This window comes from Hyposmocoma kahamanoa, unplaced genomic scaffold (genome assembly GCF_003589595.1).
Source record: "Hyposmocoma kahamanoa isolate Upper Pololo Valley unplaced genomic scaffold, ASM358959v1 160, whole genome shotgun sequence".
NCBI classification, from domain to species: Eukaryota; Metazoa; Arthropoda; class Insecta; order Lepidoptera; family Cosmopterigidae; genus Hyposmocoma; species Hyposmocoma kahamanoa.
The window spans coordinates 8,289,891-8,310,623 of NW_020653575.1; the positions used below are offsets into that span (position 1 = coordinate 8,289,891).

At 38.1% G+C, this 20,733-nt stretch overlaps 1 protein-coding gene and 1 long non-coding RNA gene across 4 annotated transcripts; one reads left to right on the top strand and one right to left on the bottom strand.

Annotated features, from left to right (window-relative positions):
• Window positions 1-968: 968 nt before the first annotated feature.
• Window positions 969-17,588, bottom strand: LOC113225380 (O-acyltransferase like protein-like). Of its 3 annotated transcripts, none has more exons than XM_026457673.1 (12): window positions 15,022-15,128; window positions 9,864-10,021; window positions 9,326-9,644; window positions 8,569-8,683; window positions 8,249-8,336; window positions 7,735-7,910; window positions 5,604-5,789; window positions 4,174-4,353; window positions 3,878-4,028; window positions 3,282-3,459; window positions 2,037-2,179; window positions 969-1,292 (listed from the first exon to the last, which is right to left on the bottom strand). In XM_026457673.1, exons 1-12 carry the CDS (start codon window positions 15,098-15,100, stop codon window positions 1,170-1,172), a joined length of 1,896 nt encoding a protein of 631 aa, XP_026313458.1. In that variant the 5' UTR covers window positions 15,101-15,128; the 3' UTR covers window positions 969-1,169. The 3 variants fall into 3 exon arrangements, with proteins under 3 accessions (XP_026313458.1, XP_026313460.1, XP_026313459.1); XM_026457675.1 differs by lacking the exon at window positions 15,022-15,128 and adding an exon at window positions 17,372-17,588 and having other exon boundaries at window positions 971-1,292; window positions 9,864-9,986; XM_026457674.1 differs by having other exon boundaries at window positions 971-1,292; window positions 9,864-9,986; window positions 15,022-15,114.
• Window positions 1,644-8,648, top strand: LOC113225381. The gene is made up of 3 exons (XR_003310018.1): window positions 1,644-1,975; window positions 2,047-2,181; window positions 8,535-8,648. It is a non-coding gene; the product is annotated as an uncharacterized LOC113225381 (long non-coding RNA).
• Window positions 17,589-20,733: the final 3,145 nt, after the last annotated feature.

A 20,733-nucleotide genomic window follows, 5' to 3' on the forward strand; every position in this document is an offset into this window, starting at 1 on the left:
CATAAAAAAATAAAAGAGACTGTAAAATAGACTGACAGATGTATCGACTTCGCAAGCTGATCAGGAATTTCAGGAAACCGAAAAACGCCGAAAACGATCCACTCTGCCCATTATCAATAAATTATAGGGTTCTGAATATCATCGTGGGGCGGAGCGTCCACAACTCATCTCATTGAACTGAAGAGGACCGAACGTGCTGTTTTGAAGATGGGGGCTGGTATGAGAAAAAATAAAACAATATTTCATTCCGTTTAATTTGATTTCATATAAATTGAATTTGGCTAATTTTAAATCCCTCTTTATGTTCTGCATGCATTTCATGGGCCTACAACACTTTTGCGCTGACACCCTCAGTTATAATTATGTTTGACATCATTGACTTACAATTATATGGACGTCGGGTCCGCGCTAAAAAGTGTCCGCACTTGTAAGGCGCTAAAATCGTACACAGAGCGCGACACTCCGCTTTAGTCTTCATTTGTTCGACTGACAGCGCGATACTGCGATGACATTACAATTTAAATTTCGAATAGGTTGACTTGGGACATTTTTTTCGTGGTTTTTGTATTAGACCCGTCGTCCATTTATTTGTAAGTCAATGTCTGACATAATGTAATTGCATCAAAATATAAAGTAACATTTTTTGTTGTTGTTGTTTCGAATATTTAAATTGTTTTGCGCTTCGCTCAATAATAAAGTTTACAACTTAATTTAGTCACAAAAAGTCATTCGCTTATTTGTGTGTCTGTCTTTCACAAGCATTTTCCCTACAAATGTGCATTGGGATATTTGTATAGGGAAATAATTTTTTTTCACACTATAATAAAATTGCAGTTTTAAATATACAAGCCAGAACTTTTTATTCCACCCAGTACTTCTAGATCAGATGTTCTCAAACTTCTTTGTCTCGTAAACCAAGTGTAAATTTTTTCTGTGTTGTGCATACTCTTTTTTTTTTTTGCCTATCCATGGATTTTTTTTACAAATTCTCAATTCGAATATAATAAATGTTGACGCATGCTCAGTCAATGCGCATGCTACTCAATTTCATGAGTTAAACTGTAGAGTGAGAAATTTTATAAAAAGAAGTTACGTTTTATATGTATTGGAATAAAAGCTATCTACATTGTTTGTTTATTATGAAATGTTTAGTACATAGATAATTCGGATTATGGCTTGTTATTACAAAAGAAAAGAGCCTGCAGGAATTTCTGCGCTGGTGCCTCCAGCAGCAGGTACAGCGGCAGGGCCGATGCGTACGTCAATATAATCGTATTGTACCACTGACCAGCCTGCAAAAAAGGAGAGAAGAATATATGAAAATTGTAAGGAATAATGTAGTTTATATATGAATAAGTTTGCGATGTGGCGAAACGAGGAGCGCGAGTAATTCTGCTGATTAACTATGTTATTGCACCATTTAAATAATTTATTTTCACACACGTAACAAAAGAATCATATTTTAAAGAAATGAGAAAATAATAATTTTGTATACAATTCACAGAAAGATTATAAAAAAACAAAATCATATCAAAATAAAAAGAATGAAGTATGTGTGTGACAGATACGAGCTCAGGAAAATGTTGAAATCATTTTGCAATGTTTTGTTTAGGTTGAAAACACTGATTTTCAGCCCGACCCGGAATTGGCAGCTCTACGTGCAGCTCAATCACACACACATTGCGCGGTGTCAACGCAAAGTCGATGTTTATAAAATTTGTTCGGCTCATAGCACGTAATAAAACATTTCCGCAAAAAGAGTTGACAGCTTGCACAGACTGATAACGCAGAACGGAAGCATTGCTCTCACTCCTGCTTCAGAAGGGGACTAAAGTTTTACTCCGATTCGTTTGGCACACTCAGACTCAAGCCAACTTAGAGAAATTTGGTTCTTGATATTGGTTTTGTCCGAAACCACAAAGAAGACGATTTTAGGGGCAAACGAAGAACTACGCCGACGTCGTCAAGATGATTTGTAAGTATTTATTCGTTTTAGGTGGTGGGTGAAATGCAAATAGGTACTTAGTGCTACTTACAATTTCGTAGATGGCGACACGCGCAGTTTGCGTATTGATGGCAACTTGCAGCAGCACAAAATTCCAGTGCAGCATCAGCGCCGACAGCGATAGCCGTCCCAGTGTCCTCCACCCGCGCCACCCAATGAAACGAAGGAGCACGCCTGTAAACCGTAGCTTATTTCTAATTATTACTATTTTTTTGTAATAAAGTGGGTAATATGAGGGAATATGAGTTCTCCTCAGAGATAAAGCTACTTACATTAAGCTTACATACTAACAAACCCGTTCCCTCAATTTTCAAGGAAAATCATATACAATTATTTAAATTATGTTTCATTACTTTCTTTGAAAAAATTACTAAGTATACAATTTAATTAATTAGAGAATACGATTTACCCGTGCAAAATAAACATCTTGTTTTGAGCTCTTTTACTTACCTACTACACTTTATAACGTAAACACCTACGTCATTAGTTGCTTTATAGGCTCCATAAAAAGTTTCAAGTGATTATTTAATTTTCTTCAATAAATTCAATACCCTGTTTCAATCACTTTCATTTCATCATTTTCATACAATAGAGTGTCTATTTTTATAAATACTAATATTATTTCGGTTATTTCGGTGGTTTAATATTTCCAAATAATAGTTTTGTGGTCTTTTACCCTCTCGGCGGATGAGTTTCCAAAAATCCTTTTTTATTCGGTGCTGCAAAAGAAACCCTCAAAATATCAAATTTCTAGTTATTGCAATCTATTTTTGCCGCCAAGTAATAATGTCAGCATTACTTTGTTTCGGTTTTGAAGGGTAAGGGTACTTACTGGTGAAATTACAGGCACATGGGACTTGTCAACTTATTTATGACTCAGAGTGACAGGCGCACTGGCAGTGCGCCTCAGATCTTTGCGATTTAAAGAGCTGAGTAGCACTACAACTGTTATGAACAGGCGTGTAGCTTTCCATCAGGCGCGCGACTTGTTCGTCCCGTCACTTGATATTATAAAAAAAACTATAGTACCGATAGGAAATGAAACTATTTTTCCGGATTTAAATCGCGTTGACTCAGTCAACTGTGACCATGGGACCTGTAAAGGGCCCGAAACGTCGGTTTGTTTGAAAAAAACAAATATACGCGATTTAAATCCGGAAAAATGGTTTCATTTCCTACGTGTAACAATCGCGAAAACCTAAGAACTCGATAACTATAGTACCTATACAAAAACTTGGCCGTCATTACAAGTAAATCACATTAACAAAAAACATACTGTCGATGTTGTGGAAGAACCCAATGTGCGCAAATCCGCAGATGATTGCGTAACCAACTCGGTCGAGCGCAGCGTAGAGCGCCACCACAATCGCATCCCTCGAATGCTCCACCAAGTGCCCGCTCAGGATCCACAGCAGGATTAGGGGCAACGACCAGCGGTATAGAAACATTACCACCTGTGAGTAATTAGTGCAAAATATAAACGTAACAAAATCTCACTCATTTCCTGGAAATAGATTTCTCACCAAAAATAAAAAAAACGAAAAGAAAGATCTGCAACAAGCACAAAGAAAAAATCGTAAGGCCGTGTCTCAGTTGGAAGAGCGTCTATTACGGGTTGTTTGAAGGCGCTGGTTCGAATCCAGCCAGATCGAAAGAAATTTTCTTAGTGTTCGATCTTTGTATTAAAATTATAAATTACTGGAGTAATTTCACAAAAAAAAATTGAATTACATCGAACTAAAACATCCTGACATTCAATAAACTTAATCATTGCTTATTATATATATTGCCGAAGAAATTTAAAAATAACGTTTCCTAAATTGGTCCTCACGGGCATCACCTCAGGGCCAAAAGTCATTGTGACAAAATTACCCGGTTCTCCTGCGGCTTGTAACCTGCGAGCTGTATGTGGCGATGAAGGAAGGCGCACAGCAGGCCAAGGAGGGAGGCTGGCAGGCTGGCCCACGGCGCTGCGTACAACCACTTGAACGACGGTTCACCTACGTATTGGCCTCGCATCACCCTGGTTCACAAAGAACATTGGTGGTTTTAGCGATCTGCAGGCGTCCTACGTGCCATAAAAACTTTAAACACAAGCATGGTACTTTTAAGTGTCGACCAGTTACGAAGACACTTGCAAAAAAGGCACATGTAAACTGTGAACGTACTCAGGGTTCATAACCATGACTATGGGTTTGAGGCCCCAATGGTACGCGATAAGGAAGTTGGCAATCACGGAGACAGCCACTAAGATTGGCAGCACCACGAACGCTGCTCGCGGCCGTCGTAGCAACAGCAGCGCCAGCGCACACACAACTACGTACAGCTGCATGTCCACCGCCAGGAACCTGTACGTTGAAATGTTCATAACTACTGATTAATAAACGTGTACCGTTGTCGGCCACGTAGTCGCGTAGACGGCTGGAAGCCCACCAGCCGTAACCTGTGTGGCACAGCACCGAGACGGGGTGGAACTTTTTGCTCCGTCCGGCCATACCGACGACGCTGCTGTATCTGTCGCGACTACATTACTCCACAAAGTCTGAGGAGACACATCAGATACATCAGACAGAAAGCCAAATATAGCCTGAGGGTCGAGCGGTTGGAGTCGCGCCACAACGTAAATTTTAATTCGTTTATGGTGAGAGTGCCGACCGAACATCTGTCGGCCTTCATGAAGGAAGAGCTTTGGCTGGAGGGTGTCATGTACCGGCAATTCCGCGGCCGGTTACTTGACACATCGCCACAAGTGCAATACGTGTAAAGTAGTTTATTTTTTTGTCATATTATAGTGTATGTATGTCAGTCCTTAAGGTATATATTACATGGGTCGTGTGGCCTGAAACAAATGTCTAAATAAAATAAATAAATAAAAAATAGTAATAACGGCCTCACGGTTGTGTCTGTTAAACATAATAATTATATAAACAAGCACTACCGAGAGATTATTAGTTACTATAAAGCGACCTTATAACGTGCAAGCGGTAGAAATTCGTTTATTCCACAGACATTATATCTAGATATGTCTGTGGTTTGTTCCCTGTAGTTCCATGTGCACCATGTATACATGTGGGACAAGGAACAATTGTAACCCAAAAGTTCCATACATTGGACTAGTGGGAATAAATTTGATGTTTTTATCTTTACTCCCATTTGACTCAATACTGAGAATTAACCGACTAATGACAGCTGCGTCTCCTTTTTTATTGGTGACGTCGGCCGATCTGCGTGTCTGAGGAAGATATTACAAAACGAACGTATCTGTGAGTTTGTCGAATGTGACTAATCCATTGGGGTGTTAATGGAGGTAAAGTAACACGTAAACGGAAGTGATTGTGTAACAACAAAATATAAAAAAGGCAACGACGCGCAATGCTATTTATGTTTACGTTCGCACATACAAAATATTGAAATACAAAAAAAACCTTAAAACACGTTAAAAAAATTATAAAATATGTTTATCTGTCTTTCGATATCATAATGTGTAGACATGTTTTTGAAACTTTTATTTATTTCCTTTTGATCAGTGTCAACAGTCTGAGGAAACAGCTTTTTTCCAGCACTGGCGCGGTGTTATCAATTTCTTTGGCGTTATTACCAAGACTGTATGAGGCATTTCTCGTCGGGACGCACGAGGTTGTTGAGGAAGAGCAGATGCGCCCACCACTTGCTGCGACAGCGCGCGGATTCAGCGCGCACGTGCGACGCCCACAGCGGGCCATCACTCACGCGGGGCCACCACGTCGCCATTAGACCCACCGCAAACATGTGCACTGGCAGGATCCTGGGAAATCGTAGTTCGCATGGATTTTTTTATTAGAGCACAAATAAGGGTTGTCCAATACTAAATAATATATAAAATGATAAGTAACATTTGCACGCGATTTATTACATTTATTTATTATTATTATTATTATTATTTGTCATATCAATGACGGGACGAACCTAAAGGACGAACAAGTAGCGCGCCTGGTGGCACACCCCGGACATGAAAGTTATATAAGTCGAAAGTTATTTACCTACGTCCCACACAGCAAGGCGCCATCTGCACACGTGCAAAACGTGTGCGTGAAGTGGAAGGGTTACTCGTCACTTTCTCGTACTTATGTTACGTGGTCAGAGCGGCAATATAGCGAAAATTCTTAAGCGTATCTATTATCTTTAATTCTACTAATAGAATCGTAATAATTACACATGTTCATTAGGTATTTATGTCTATTTACTTAATATTATATTTTTCATTAATTCACTAACAAGAATTATATAAAAATTTATTTAAAAAATATATTAAAAGCACTTACAGTGTTATATTTTGGACAGATACTTTTAAATAAGGTAACCAAGGTATTTGAAATTGCGTGTCCATCTTTATCATTACCTAGTTAACAATTAGGTATATTCACTACGTAATTTTTATCGGCTATACAAATTGAAAATTCGAGAGCCTTTGTCTACTAGCTCGCGAGTTATGGCGTCTCATTATATTGATGTAATAAATCTGTATTATATATTACTCTGCACTAAATAAATGAAGAAAACAATAACTGAACGAGTCTCAGACGTAAATTTTTCATCTTCGTTTCATCTTTTGGCAAACGAAAGAAACGTCTCTTTATCCCATTTAGATGATAATAAACAGCCGTACGCAGCACAATTCACGACCATTATAAATTGTAACGTATAAGGATGTTATATATTAACGTACAAGTTTCGTAATGAATAAATGAAAACTGTATTCAAATATCAAAGCCGTCTTAGCGCGAAAACGTCTCGCCGACAGCCTTGTTGTCGTTCAGTCAATGTGACCGTCAATGTGCGGGGCGCGGTGCGGTACCTAAATTAGGGTGGGACGGAGAGTGTCCATTCTCGTTACTTTTTTGTTCTATGCTGGTGGTAAGCGACACGCCTGTCCATTACAATTGCAGTGTCACTCAAGAGCTTTAAATCGCAAAGGTCTGAGAGGGCATTGCCACTGCGCCGGTCACCCTAAGTGACATAAGTTGACAAGTCCCATGTACCTGTAATTTCACCAGCACCCTTACCCTTCAAAACCGGAACACAATAGGTAATGCTGACATTACTGCTTACGTACGGTACTTCCGTGAACGACGTCTTTCACAAAGAGCTTTACTGCTACTAAAGTGTAGTAGTAAAAAGGTACGTATTTAGTAATTGAGGTTGTGGTCAGCATTCTTTGCAGTTGATACATCCACTTCCACAGTTTGTGTATGTGTGGTCGTTATTTTTTTTTTACCCATTTATTTATTTTTGCAACGTTTAAATACATTCAAAAATAAACCCAGAGAGCGTATTTTAATACTGCAAAATACCCCAGGAGATATTTTATTTTATAACGCATGAGAAACATAAAATACATGAAGACAGAGTGAACTATTTGAAAACGCTGTGCATAAGCCTATGGCAATTTTATTTTTCTAAATTAATTATTTATTTTATGTTCTACCTATTTTAATTCTGGTCCACGTTTTTTAATTTTATTTGTTTTTTTTTAAATCGGCCTCTTCGAAAAGGGTCCACTGAAAACCAGCGCTGTGGCTCCACCGCAGTATTTGCTGAGTTGGGCCCTTTTCAGTACAATACACTTTAAGCATGAAATCATAATATTGTACATACTTGTAACATATGTTTGTGCTGAATAAATGTTATTTTCTTTCTATCTTTCTTTCTAATTTTTCAGATTGTTTAAATACCAGTATTAGTAGTACTACCTGCAAATTCTATGCAGCAGACATTGTGGAAGCATTCTCAATGAGACGTTCTTGTCAGGGTTCTTCTCGGCGAACAGTAGAAGGTTGTAGGCGAGCAGGAAGCTGGAAACTACGAAGAAGCCTTGCACGATCACTGACCCATTATACAGCAGCATCGTCAGTGGGTGCAGCTTCGCCTGAAAGCCAACAATGTCAGTGTTCACAAGTAGCCCGTGTTTCAAGTAGGCTAATAGAAAAGCTCACATGCCGCTTCACTAACACTTCTATACTTTATATTTTGCAAAGCGTTAATTTTGAATGTGAGCTTCGCATGCTGTTTGAAATTGTTTCTTTTTAGTTAATATCTAGTCTAGAGCCAGCTGTCGGCCCACCAATTTGAAGAGACATCAGATATCTACTTTTATTCCTTTTGTACATTTAAGTAGCGTTAAAAAATATAATATACTCGGAACCTGTTCCAGGACAGGACAGCCTCAGTTAAGGGCAGGGAGTGCAATGAACAACGTTGACTCGCCTTTTCGACAAACTCGGGGTTCTGAAGGTACGATATTTCGAAAGCGATCACCGTATGCGCCATCATCACCACCAGCAACGTCACCGCTCTGACACAACCACATCGTTGTTATTATTATTGAGAAATCTACAGCAACTACGCCTTAAGTTTACATACCAGTGGAATTCTAGGGAAATTATGGATATTACTCAAAAATAATTGCTTTGAAAACGATATTGGCTGACTTTTTCCTTTTGCCGTAGTTTGTATTCACACTGATTTAAAAAAAGTACAATATTAAATACAGTAGCTGCATGTGAAGCATCAAAGGCGTGACGTACCTGGTACCCTGGATCGGGTTGAGCGCGGTGAGCCGCGGGTCGCCGCTCGTGGCGTGGTCAGCGGTCAGCCGCCTCCAGCTGACACGCATCGACCATGGCAGCAGGTACTTATCCGCTGTGAACACAGTTTATGAGCAACCGTATCGGTTTTAAAATCTATAACTTAACTGTAATTGTACAAACTCATATACACCTCTCTGTCACTGCTGAACACTGCTCCCCGCTAAACAATGAAATTATCTACCCTGGCCTTACCTGCGGGCCCGAGGGCCATTGTGATTGACAGATTCACACAACTTCATAAAATATTGGTAATTAACTATACAGTGTGTTTTCTTTAATTGGTATAGTATGGGGAAATCCGAAATCATATAAGGTATGTACAAGGAAACTCTCTTAGGAACCATTAAGTCAAGTAAGTAAGCAATCTCAGCATAGCCAATTTTTTGGCGAAGGGTGAATTGTCCATAAAATGACCAAAATTTATTACTTTTTTAGTGCTGATTGACTCAATTTCATGTAAAGATCGTATGCCAAAATTGTTTTCACAAAAAAGACAATGGTTCCTAAGACAGTTTAACTGTATCATCTCCTATAGTTTCGTATTTGCCCATAGGTACTGTTCCAGTTAAAAAAAACACACTGTATATTCATTGGTAGCTCCTTAGATGGGTAGTTTACGCTGCCATGCAGGTTTCACACTGTCAAATGTGTTTCACGTAATTCGATAAGTCTCAGAGTTTAGATAATACTGTACCGTATTTGTGCTTCTTATCAGGATTCCGCTTTAAGTCGTACGTCGTCCCAATGATGTTCACGAAGATGATGACCGCTACGATAGCTGCAAACATCATCTCCACTTTATCCACACGCTTCTCGGGCACGTCGCTTCTCCTGCAGTACTCTAATTTGGCGAGTGTGGCTCGGAGTCCGTACTTGTTGCGAGTGTACTGATCTACGCACAGGACAAACTTCTCTTTTGATGAAGAAACGCCGATGTGTGAACATCGCGAGGTGATACAGTACCCGCGGTGCAGTAGCGTGTGGTTGTAGTGATGCCTGTCTTTTGAATACGTCTGTGGAATGGTGGAGCTTCGTTCGGCTTTAGATTGTGGTAAACTATACAAATACAAATTACATATTTTCGTACGAACTTAACTAGATACATTGGGCGAGCGACATACGTCGATTACTGGTAACAGAGAAAAAACGCTACAATCAAGTATCACGCTAATCCAAATATCCGAGTAAGAACTTGGGGGCTATTATAATTATAAGTGATAGACATAACTCACTGTCATAAAATCGAAAAGCTTGCTAGGTTCCAGAGGGCTGAGACGAAAGCTCCCAAGGCAGTAGAAGGCTCGACGCGCAGCCAAGCACGAATCCCAATCATCCATCCAGAAGAGTCGCGGCATCTGGAAATACTGCTCATCTAACAAGCCGATGTCGCCTGCGAAGGTGGTACATGCAAAGTATAGAACAGAAATAAAACTAATTAAAGGTCTTCACCATAAAGTGGGATCATACGGACTAGCATACGGGAAATACTAAGTAAGTTTTGTCGCTTTATATAGGCGTTTATTTCATCAAAACATACACACGAAAAAGTTTTTCACAAGCATGTTTTTTGATGGTATATCAATAGTTTTTACCTGATTATTGCGAAACTAAAAGGGGATTATGATTATATGATAATATAATATTTAAATGTATGAGTGTTCATTGTTCCCTCACAGAGTCTAAAGTAGTTAAAACCATTCCAACGGACCGACCGCTTATAACTCGTGGTTGCATTTGTCATGGTTTTGATTAAAAATCCGATAATGATAGATACGTCGTAAAATTATAATCTAAAAATCATCAAATTTATTAGATAGATGGATAAAAACTTTATTCAATTGCATGACAACTTATTTACATAAGATCCACTAAAACTAACACCATAATTATTTTTATATTAAACCACTTAAAATAACACATTTTTATAACAAAAGGAACGTATAACTACGCATACGTGAGGCGCACTATAAGTTTCAGGAATGAATAAGAAAAAAATGCTATAAATGGTCAGAAATGAATTTATTGTTTCTCAAAATATTCTCCGGTAGCATTAATGCACTCTTTCATACGCATGAACCAATTTTGAAAACATTTATGTCACTCCTCCGTGACAATCTCTGAAACATATTTTTCATACTCTTCGACAGCGTCTTCAAGTGATGAAAATCGTTGTGCGTAACTGGTTCTTAATTTTTGGAAATAAATAAAAGTCACAAGGTGCCAGGTCGGGACTGTACGCGAGATGGCCCATAAGGTCAACGTTGTTCACCTTCAAAAATTCATTTGTCTGTCTGGCCGTGTGAGAATTGGCATTACCGTGGTGCAAGATGATACGGCGTTTGTGCGTGATACGGTTATTTATTTTTATTTTTTTTGTTAATAATAACGCACACATTCAACATAGCCCCGCACTAGGGAAACCCTGTGTCGCGGGTGCCATAGACACACATAGACAACCACAAATTACACCCAAATTCACGAGAGAAATAAATGTAGGCCATACAAATATTTCTCCCGGCCCGGGAATCGAACCTGGGGCCTCTGGGCCTCAGGCAGTCCGGCATGGTAATCATTCGGCCATGGAGGCAGTTTTACGGAGTTTGTTAATAACTTCCGGCAAACAAATGTTCATGTACTAATCACTAAGTATTCAGGGTACAACGATTCTCCAAAGCAACAGTAGCCACGTGTAAAGTTTTATTAAAAAAAGAAGCAATCATCCGCTTAGAGGCACTTTGCACGCGCGCCAATTTGGTTGGTTTCGGTTCATCTCGAAAGGCCCATGCGCTCCATTGCTGCTTTGTTTTGGGATCGTAACTATAAATCCATGTTTCGTCACCTGTTACTATGTCCCACACCAAATTTGATGCCCCTTCGTTGAATCTGGTAAGTCACTGAGATTCACACGACCGCGTTTGAATTCTGCAAACCAGGTATAAGTAGTCGTCTTGCATGAAGCTTTATAGCCAAAAGCAGTTTGAGGAGGAGCGAAGCTCTGCTGAGCTGTTGAATTACACTTAAAGTCGTAGAAAATCATACTACGAAAATTTTCACGAGTTAAATCCATGGTGATGTAGACAACCAATTTCTAAAATGACGCCACGATGTAAAAACAAGTGACAGTCAGACGAAACAAACTGTATTCTACAGCCAAAGAGTTCCATTTTCAAATGTTGTAATTACTTTTTAAATATTGTTTATCCAAGTGGCCAGTTCCGGGAACTTATAGTGCGCCCTGTGTGCAACTAATGAAAGTAATAGTTTTGGAAGTCATGCATGGCAGTGAAAAAACGCTGGCTCAGCATAAATGCCGCGGTTTTCCACGTCCCTGGTATTCTGCCAGAACCGTGTTTAAAGAGACGCCACTCATCATCTCAGACAGTCCTCTGGCTTTATCATTTAATTAAATAATTTATAATATTATATATATTTTTATTTGCCTTGGTCGTCGTACGTGCGCCGATCGCGACAGGCATTAAATGAAAAAGCAATACAGTTGAAGTATATACCTACCAACAAACTACACTACTACATATAATATAGTAGTAGGTGCAGTCAAGAGCATGTCAAGCTTGACACTTTGTACTTTGGACTGTTCTTATCGTAAGCGGCATAGAGTTGGACGTAAGTGTCAAGCTTGACATGCTCTTGACCCTGTACATGTAGCGACAAAGTATGATGCTGAACATTTTGTAAAAAATGGTCTCACTTTATTTTTCGCTTCTTCAAGAAGACAAAATGTGTTAAATTTAAATTACGTAACGTTAAATCGACTAGTCCAAGCATAGAAATAAACGGAGAAAAGTTAGACCTTGTTAATAAAGCAGTCTTCTTGGGAGTGATCTTAGATAGTAAACTTCAATGGTTTCGACATATATCTTCCCTGGCCAGCAGATTAAGCTCCGCTGCATACGCAGTCCGCAGAATACGTGAGCTTACCGAATGTTAGTACTGCTAGACTAGTTTACTTTAGTTACTTCCATAGTATAATGTCCTACGGGATTCTCATGTGGGGTAAAGCGGCAGATATTCAAACTTTATTTGTATTGCAAAAACGAGCGATTCGTTCTGTGTACCGTCTAGGCTCTGGGGTTTCTCTCAGAGAAAAGTTTATGGAGACTGGTATCATGACTGTGGCATCACAGTACATTTACTCAAATATTTTATATGCCCGTAAAAATATACATAATTTCAATAAGAAAGAAGATATCCATAATATTAACTTTAGAGCTAAGTCCAAACTCATGGTACCACGATTTCGTTTAACCAAGGTAAACAACTCTTTTATGGGGAACTGTATACGTTTTTACAATAAGATTCCGGAGCATATATTAAGTTTATAATTTCCTAAGTTTAAAAACTACTTACATTAAAAATATTTTGATCGAAAAATCATATTACAAAATTGAAGACTACGTGTGAGATAAAGATGTATGGAAAGACGACACGGCTCCAGAATCCACACAAATTTGATTCAAAGTGTATTCCATAGCATTTAAGTTTATTTGAAAAGAGCAATCCCTAGAATTTCTTGCTCGTTCTTCTCGGGGAGGTCAGCGTAGTGAACGAGCAGTTGCTTAAATGTGATGTTTTCAAGAGTAAATTTATTTTACCTATGGAATAAATAATCTTTGACTTTGACTTTGACTTGTTCACAAATGTGTTCAATTAATAGAAAGCATCGAGTAAGTAGATTTACATAAAAGCCATCACTGACGTCATCTGCAGGACACACGAGTCGTTTGTTGTTGAATAAAGTACAGTAAAGTTGAGGTACGCCATTGTCGTCACTGTTTACGAACATAGATAATTTGTGGTCGTGAACTGTAGCAAATAAAAAGTATTGTTTATTGTGCCCAATAACCCTAACTACGTAGCAGATTTCAAATGTCTGTTTTTTTTTCAGTAGTTTGATTACATTTTTTTGTTGAATGTAAAATTTTCGTAACGATATTTAGATTTCAATATCTCGAAAATTTTATTTGATCTATGTCAAAAAACTTAAAAATTAACAGATATTGTCCTAAAAGATTGTAAGTACAAAATAATTGAGATGAAATATGAATCAGTAAATTCGCCATTCAACATTTCACCTTTCGATGCGTGAGAAATAAAACGTTATTGCAACGATTTTGAGGATCGTTGTGTATGACTCTTATGCGGCGGTAATAAGACACTTTAATGAACATGCTAAAGTGAATAATAAACAAGGAATCAAATCGCAGCGTTCAATTGCGTTGAATTTTCTTCCGCGTGAGGACATGAAAGGTGAGAGCTCTTTGCCTTCTCAATGCCATTTGGACAAAGGACGACTCTGTGCGATGATAAGGAACTGTTAAAGGTTAATTACACTCCCGGTCACGTAGTTCGAGCCTCTTTGCATTTGTATTCGTAAAGGGTAGGGTATCACCATAGATATAGGAAAAAAAGGGGAGATTTGGTGTGAGGACGTGGTTCGAGTCGCCTCGACATGGTCAAAATGCACATATCGAGGTGAACCGCCTTCAAACATCGCCGCAGTGACATGGCGATTGTTGTACTTACAAGATCTGTCGTAAAACGTGAAAATGCCAGGTTGTAGCGATACACCTTGTAAAAATTGGAGTGAAAACAAAAATTTTAAAACCAGTGGGATAACCACAGACATATATCTAGATGTTGTCTGTGGGGACAACATACCACTGCTATTTGTGAATTTAATTACTATTTCTATTATTTTTTCAATGTTTTCTTTTTGTGTCCATAGAAATTTCTAGACTGGAATATAGTGATGTTCATTTACGATGATTGATGTTTGTAAGTTTAATTTTGTGAAAAATTTGAAATTGTGTTACGTCGTTTTCATGTTTTAACCAATCAAAATCGTTAAGTTATGGTAGTAGATAATAGAGCGTAAAGTTTGAATTGCACACAAACTCAAAAGTGGCGACATCGGTACCCGATCTTACATAGCGTCATTACATATCTCCCTTTTTCCTATATCTACGGATATAACACAATAACAAAAAGTTTTCTCCGGTTTTACAAATTCAAATTATCAATAAGAACTTGCGGAAATGACGTTTAGTGTTTAGTATGTCAGTTTTAAAATTGCATAATAGTTTTTGGTTAATCAAAATTGTTTGAGCTTTGGACATTGAATACTGAAGATGCAAGGTGGCACGAACTACTTGTCCTGAAGTGTATTATTTATGGAAGATATATTAAAAAAACAGATAAGTGTAAAATATGTAACAAGTAAGAGAATAACATTTGCAATTTACGTCAAATAGGAAGTAATAAACGAATATCAGCTTTTGTAAATGTGGAGCATAGACAATGTGTGTAACTTAGGCACATTCTAAGTAATTAAGATTAGAGACACGGAATCACTTTGAGAACTGAACATACCCTCGATTCCGTGCGCGACCGCTGCCGCCGGCTCCGGCGCCGCGGCGATGGTAAGTAACGCCGCTGCCAGCCACAGCATCACGATGTCAGCCGTCGCTCTTCGCGCGAGTGCGCCCGCGCAGCTCATACGCTCTATATAAACTCTGAGTAAAGGACGAGCTACACCTCTCCTCGCCTGAACAAGGCTATTTGAGTAAGTTATTGTTTGCGATATTCGCAAAGCATAATTTCCCCGCTTCTCAACCGTGCCCTTCGTCCTGACAAATTACCGCACATTATTATTTGTGCTCCAATATTTTACATCTCACTTTACGGAGTCTCTATTTCATTCCGTGTCTTGTGTGGACTACAGGTGACTTCTTGGTTCTGCTACAGTGAGGATAATTGCGAGCTGTATTAAAATTCCAATCCAATGAGGAGTAGTCACCGCGGCGATTTGTTTGTTTACTAAAAAGTATAGTGCAAAAAGCTATTTGTACATCGTGAATGTAGTAGGTGTACCTATTACCAAAGGAAAGCGTTGACTTCTATTTGTTGTTATTAAATGAAATTTGAATTAAATTCTTTGTTTTTAATTAAAAAATAAGTGCGCGTTTGGAATATCTACAACATGGGGTCCACCCCAGCCCACGTTTGGTCCCCCGGTGACGGAAAGAGGAAGGCGGAATTAAATTGTGCAATTTCCTCGCACACTTTTCGCGATGTATCCAGTAGAATACCGATAAGCAGGCAACTTTACGGCGGTGTTCAAGACTCTGCCAACTCACTGAGTCAATTCAACTGAGTCCAAAGTGACCAGTTGGTATTTAGCAGAACCATCCCATAGGCGGCAGGCAGATTCATTAATAAGAAACGCAAAATAGTGAGAACAGGGAGTATATACGAATCGTGAGGCAGCTCTTGCCGAAAGTACACACCTCGAACTCCATGAGCCCTCGCGTGGGGAGAGCACTCCGTAGGTAACCACCCGCCAGCAAAATATTAAATTAACGTAAACAGGACGAATCTCTTCAAATCGTTAATTCGACGCCCTTCCGAGGAAGTTGTTATTCAATGGCTGGTCTGCGATGATCTTTGACAGTATGGTAAACCATTTTTTTAAGACGGTTAGGCAAACTATAATACATATATTCATGTGTAGATGTACCTTGTGAGATAAAAAAATAATTGAAGAACAACAGCGTTACCCAATCAGCTTCACCACAGACTACAGTTTGAAACTACCTTAGATACGACAGCAGTACGTACCTGAATGTGAGAGTGATACTTATAATATTAAACACAAATTAAAAAGATCCAAGGCCGTAGTTCCAACACAGTGAACAATACATACCTACCATATGCACTGGTTACTAGTCAGAGGTAATTGAATACTAGCTGTTACAAGAATGAATGCTTTGAATGCTCACCTAAGTGAATTAAGGGGATGTTAAAGACTAGTGACGTCACACGGCTCTGTGTTCACCTTAAGGTCGCTCATGCGATTGCAAATATTATTCGGATTTTGTTATTGACTGGTTTGAATATAGATTTAAATGGGTGGAATATAAATACGTGAAAATATTAACAATGGAAGAAATTGCGTGTATTTTCGAGAGAGAGATACCTATACAAATAGAAAGCAGGTGATCTACATTATCAGCAAAGTTGAAGACTCCATAGTCACAAAATAAATTTGTTTGCGGGGAAATTGTAGCTTGACTAGTCCCGTGTTTTGTTAACCATGTTTTTGTTTAAACATTTTGTTTATAGTAAAAAAAATATCTAGCCATTGAACGCCAATCATTGACAAGACCGCAGTTGCCTGCAAGCAAAAAGAATCCTCAAAGCGTAGGCCAGTACGGCATAGACTTTGCTGATCATACAAGTAACACAGTTTCAATTTCGAACGTCAGACAATAACTTGATTAAGTAATGTTAGATTAAGATCAGTATAACAAAGATGGAGTACCTGCATGTAGAAGTGAATACTTGCGTCTCATAAAGAAGTCTCGGAAACGAGTTTTTTTAATTCACGCGAGCTTGCGTACGCGGAAGGCTGCCGATGTCGCACGCCGTAGCCGTCCCACCGGACTAAGGTCGTACACGTTTACGTCAATATAGAAAATATTTGTTTGTTTTGAGGGAGTCACCGTGCTTATCGACGTGCAACACGAGCGAAAAAGACGTTGTAAATGTCAAGCGATTCGTCACGGGCGTAATGCATGAAGCTCTTTAAGCTGTTGTTGCACGGACATAAAGGTTTTTCTACGCTAAGAGCCAGCGCAAACCGACGGACGGCAAGGCAGAGTAGGACTTTAAATTTATCAATATATATTTTATCTAATTATAATTGAAATAAGGTACCTATCTATAACTTTCAATGCTCTGAGACCGACCTCGGAGCGTCGTCTCGTCGCGGTGCATTTCTCTCTGGGGCGTTGAATTGAAGTGCACCCTAGAAAACACCGTGTAGGAGGCGCTCCGGCGACGAAATACATCGGCATGCGCCAAGATCCACCGGTATGTGCTGGAATCCCTCGGTGTGCACCAGAGTCTGCCTCAATCTACCGGGGTAGTTACAAACGGGAGGGGTAAGGTATATGCAGGGGTGCACTTTACAATGGACAGCGGCGGCATTCAGTGGACTCTGCTTTATGCTGGCGGCCACTGGCGGTGTAGTAAAGGATAACCCTCATCAGTACTGTGCTCTGGCGGGGGTAAAATCCTCTCCTCCGTTGCCTGCCGGTTTGCGCTGGTCCTGTTTGAAATATGAAAGTTCAATGATCACCACCTTTTTGAAGCTGAGCAGCTGTATTCATAGATTCTATATCTATGGCTTTATTGATTCGTGGAAATTTTGCCTCAATCACGAAATTTATTTAGGAAATGTACATGTTTATACTATTATTATATTATATTATTATACTACATTTAAGCTTCGTATCATCTCAGTACACTTATTAAGTAGGTAATTATGTAGAGTCGGCACAATGGTTAATTTTAGTGATTGTCTTTATTTTAACACATTTAGGTACATCCAGCAGATGAAAGTGATTCTTAGCAAGTAGTTAAGTGACTATACTGTTTTTTTCCAAGACATAGTAAAATCCAGTTCATTTCCCAAAGATGTTGCGTTGTCCGCGTACAAGTAGCTAATGGTAGATAAATGTGATACAATGACTGTCGATTGAAAATTGGTTACGCTTACGCAATGTACAGCCGAACTTGTTTTATTCGCACATGTATAAATTTTTATTATTATTATCGTAAAATGTCTTAAACAATGTGAACTCCGTCCAAGTTCACACTTTTATCTAAAATATTTATGAAAAAATAAACAGCTCAACTCTTAAAATGTGTAATGTGTAATAATAATAATGTTTCTGTAGCATCATTTCGCACCTACTGTCGTTTTTAGGCGGATGTTTTATGTAGGTACGATTGTATAGCCTACAATAGGATAATAATTTGTATTGGAATAAAAGCGGGTGTCGATATTAGTGGACCGATTGTCAAAATAAGTATATTAATTATTAGAACGACATAACATTAACTTTTACTATATTTTCTTGCATAATTTATTTCATTTAACAATCTATAGACTGCACAATTTTATTAAGGCTTAGAAACAAGGATAGGACTGTCGTTAGCAATAACATGACTATGGGTCGTATTCTAGAACTCTACTCAATGCTCAAGTCAGGATTGCACTGGAAATACGACCCCAATGGCAGGTACTTGAGTATGATTTCGAGTGTAAGTATTATTAAAATTTTGCGAAAAGTGGCGACCTCGTAACGTCTTTTACTTTAAAAAAAAAAAAAAAAATGCTACACCCAACGATCTTATAATCAGGATCATTTTATTATTATCATTTTTATTTTATTACATGCCCACTTTTACTGACCTGTTTATTATATTACCTAAGGCTAAATCAAGCCATCAATAGTCACTATAGATCTTATTTAATATTATAATTTTTTTTTTTTTTTCAGAAACTAACTCACGAATGAAATTCACCATCTCATATGAACAAGTGCCACTAAATAAATACGATGAGCAAATTTGGAGTGGACTTTCTTTGCTCAAAGTTATGTCTAGGTGACGTAAATTTAGAATAAAAAAATTAAAACGTTGTTCATTAAAATAAAGAAGTTAACATCTTACACTAACAACACGGGACAATTATAAAAATGTACATTATCTTAACAAGAATAGTAGATTTTTATGATACATAGCTGTGATAAACGTACCTAACATTTAGTACGGAGGGTAAAAATAATTTCTCTGTTCTCAGCAGTCGTCTTCATAAAGTCACAAAGGGAAAGCGTAAACCCGTCTATAACGAAATAGTAGTCATTCAAAATTCGTCACTATGAGGTTTTAAATAAAATAAATAAAAAATACACTTGAAATTTTTATTGAATTGATATTCAATTATTTTTTGTGTAATTACTCCACTACTTTGTTATAATTATTAATACAAAAATCGAAGACTCAGAAAAAATTCCTTCGTTTAGGCCGGATTCGAACTTCGTATCTTGGTATTTGGGTTTTTCAATGAGTTTTTAGTCGTAGCGCCATCTATGAGAAATCCATGAAACTTTTATCACCCAGTTAGATATCTTTACAGTTACCAGCCCTGGCGAGAGATGTCGCTATTCACTGCATTTTAAATTTTTATTGAATTGATATTCAATTACCGTGTCAGACGTTTAGTTGGTATAGCTTAGTTGGTATAGCTAGAAGACGTCGGTTGGAATCCGGCCGGATCGAAGGAATTTTTTCTGAGTGTTCGATCTTTGTATTAGTAATTATAAAAATACATTTATTTCTCCAAAAAACATTACAAAGGCAATACTTAAAAACTAATAGAATAAACTATTGAGTGATGTGGACAAAAAGGTTAAATACGCAGCATTGCTGATTTTCAGTTTTCACCTGTAGTTAACTGTTCACTTGCTGCACCAAGCTAATATGCGGAGCATCAAGTGATAACATTCCTTGAGCAATAACTAGTAACAAGTTAATGGCTGTCAGCATAAAGTTTTTTTTTATTTTTATTTAACGTACAATTTCAAATTTTGTGCTGCTAGGAGTTTTATTAATTGGGGACCTATTGTTACTCGATTTTTGTACAGATAAGAGCCATTGCTTACGTCGTTTTTTAAAAGTAAACAGCGTTATAGCCTATTTAGCATATTTTTTTATGGAGGTGGAAGGTCATTCCAGTAGTTACTCGCTGCGAGACGCAAGGTGCTCCTGTTCAGAGTTACCTAAACGAGGGAGAGTCAATAACTGAAGGTGGGTACCCCAGGTATATCAAACATTACCGCTGTGTAACTGATCACTCCAGCTATGTTTTCGGGCCAGATCTCCAGGAGTCGACGAAACCCTCAAGGTATATACACCGGACTATTTAATTTTAATATATGTATAAATATAATTATTTAAAATGAGATCTGTGTGGAACCTTGAAACAACACCTAATGCAGGAGTTCCGAATTTGATCAGCAATTTTTTTTGTGAGACGTGTAGCCAATATTCTACTTCTAAGTAATCCTGTATTTATTAAATTTTTGTAGAATTGATATTCAATTATTTTCTGTGAAATTACTCCGTTAGTTTGTTATAACAATGCATTTCAACAATAAATTTGTTATAAAAATAATTATAACAATCCTGTAATGACTTATACTAGCGAATTTGTCAGTCTCACCCTAACAGCTT

What these genes read in the sequence shown, in the direction of transcription:
- LOC113225380 (XM_026457673.1), bottom strand. Translation starts at nt 15,100, where the DNA reads ATGCTGTGGCTGGCAGCGGCGTTACTTACCATCGCCGCGGCGCCGGAG. An exon ending in TGATAAGAAGCACAAATACG is followed by an intron (nt 8,684 to 9,325) that starts GTACAGTATTAT and finishes CTGTGTTCACAG; the next exon opens with CGGATAAGTACCTGCTGCCA. An exon ending in GTCATGGTTATGAACCCTGA is followed by an intron (nt 4,029 to 4,173) that starts GTACGTTCACAG and finishes TTTGTGAACCAG; the next exon opens with GGTGATGCGAGGCCAATACG.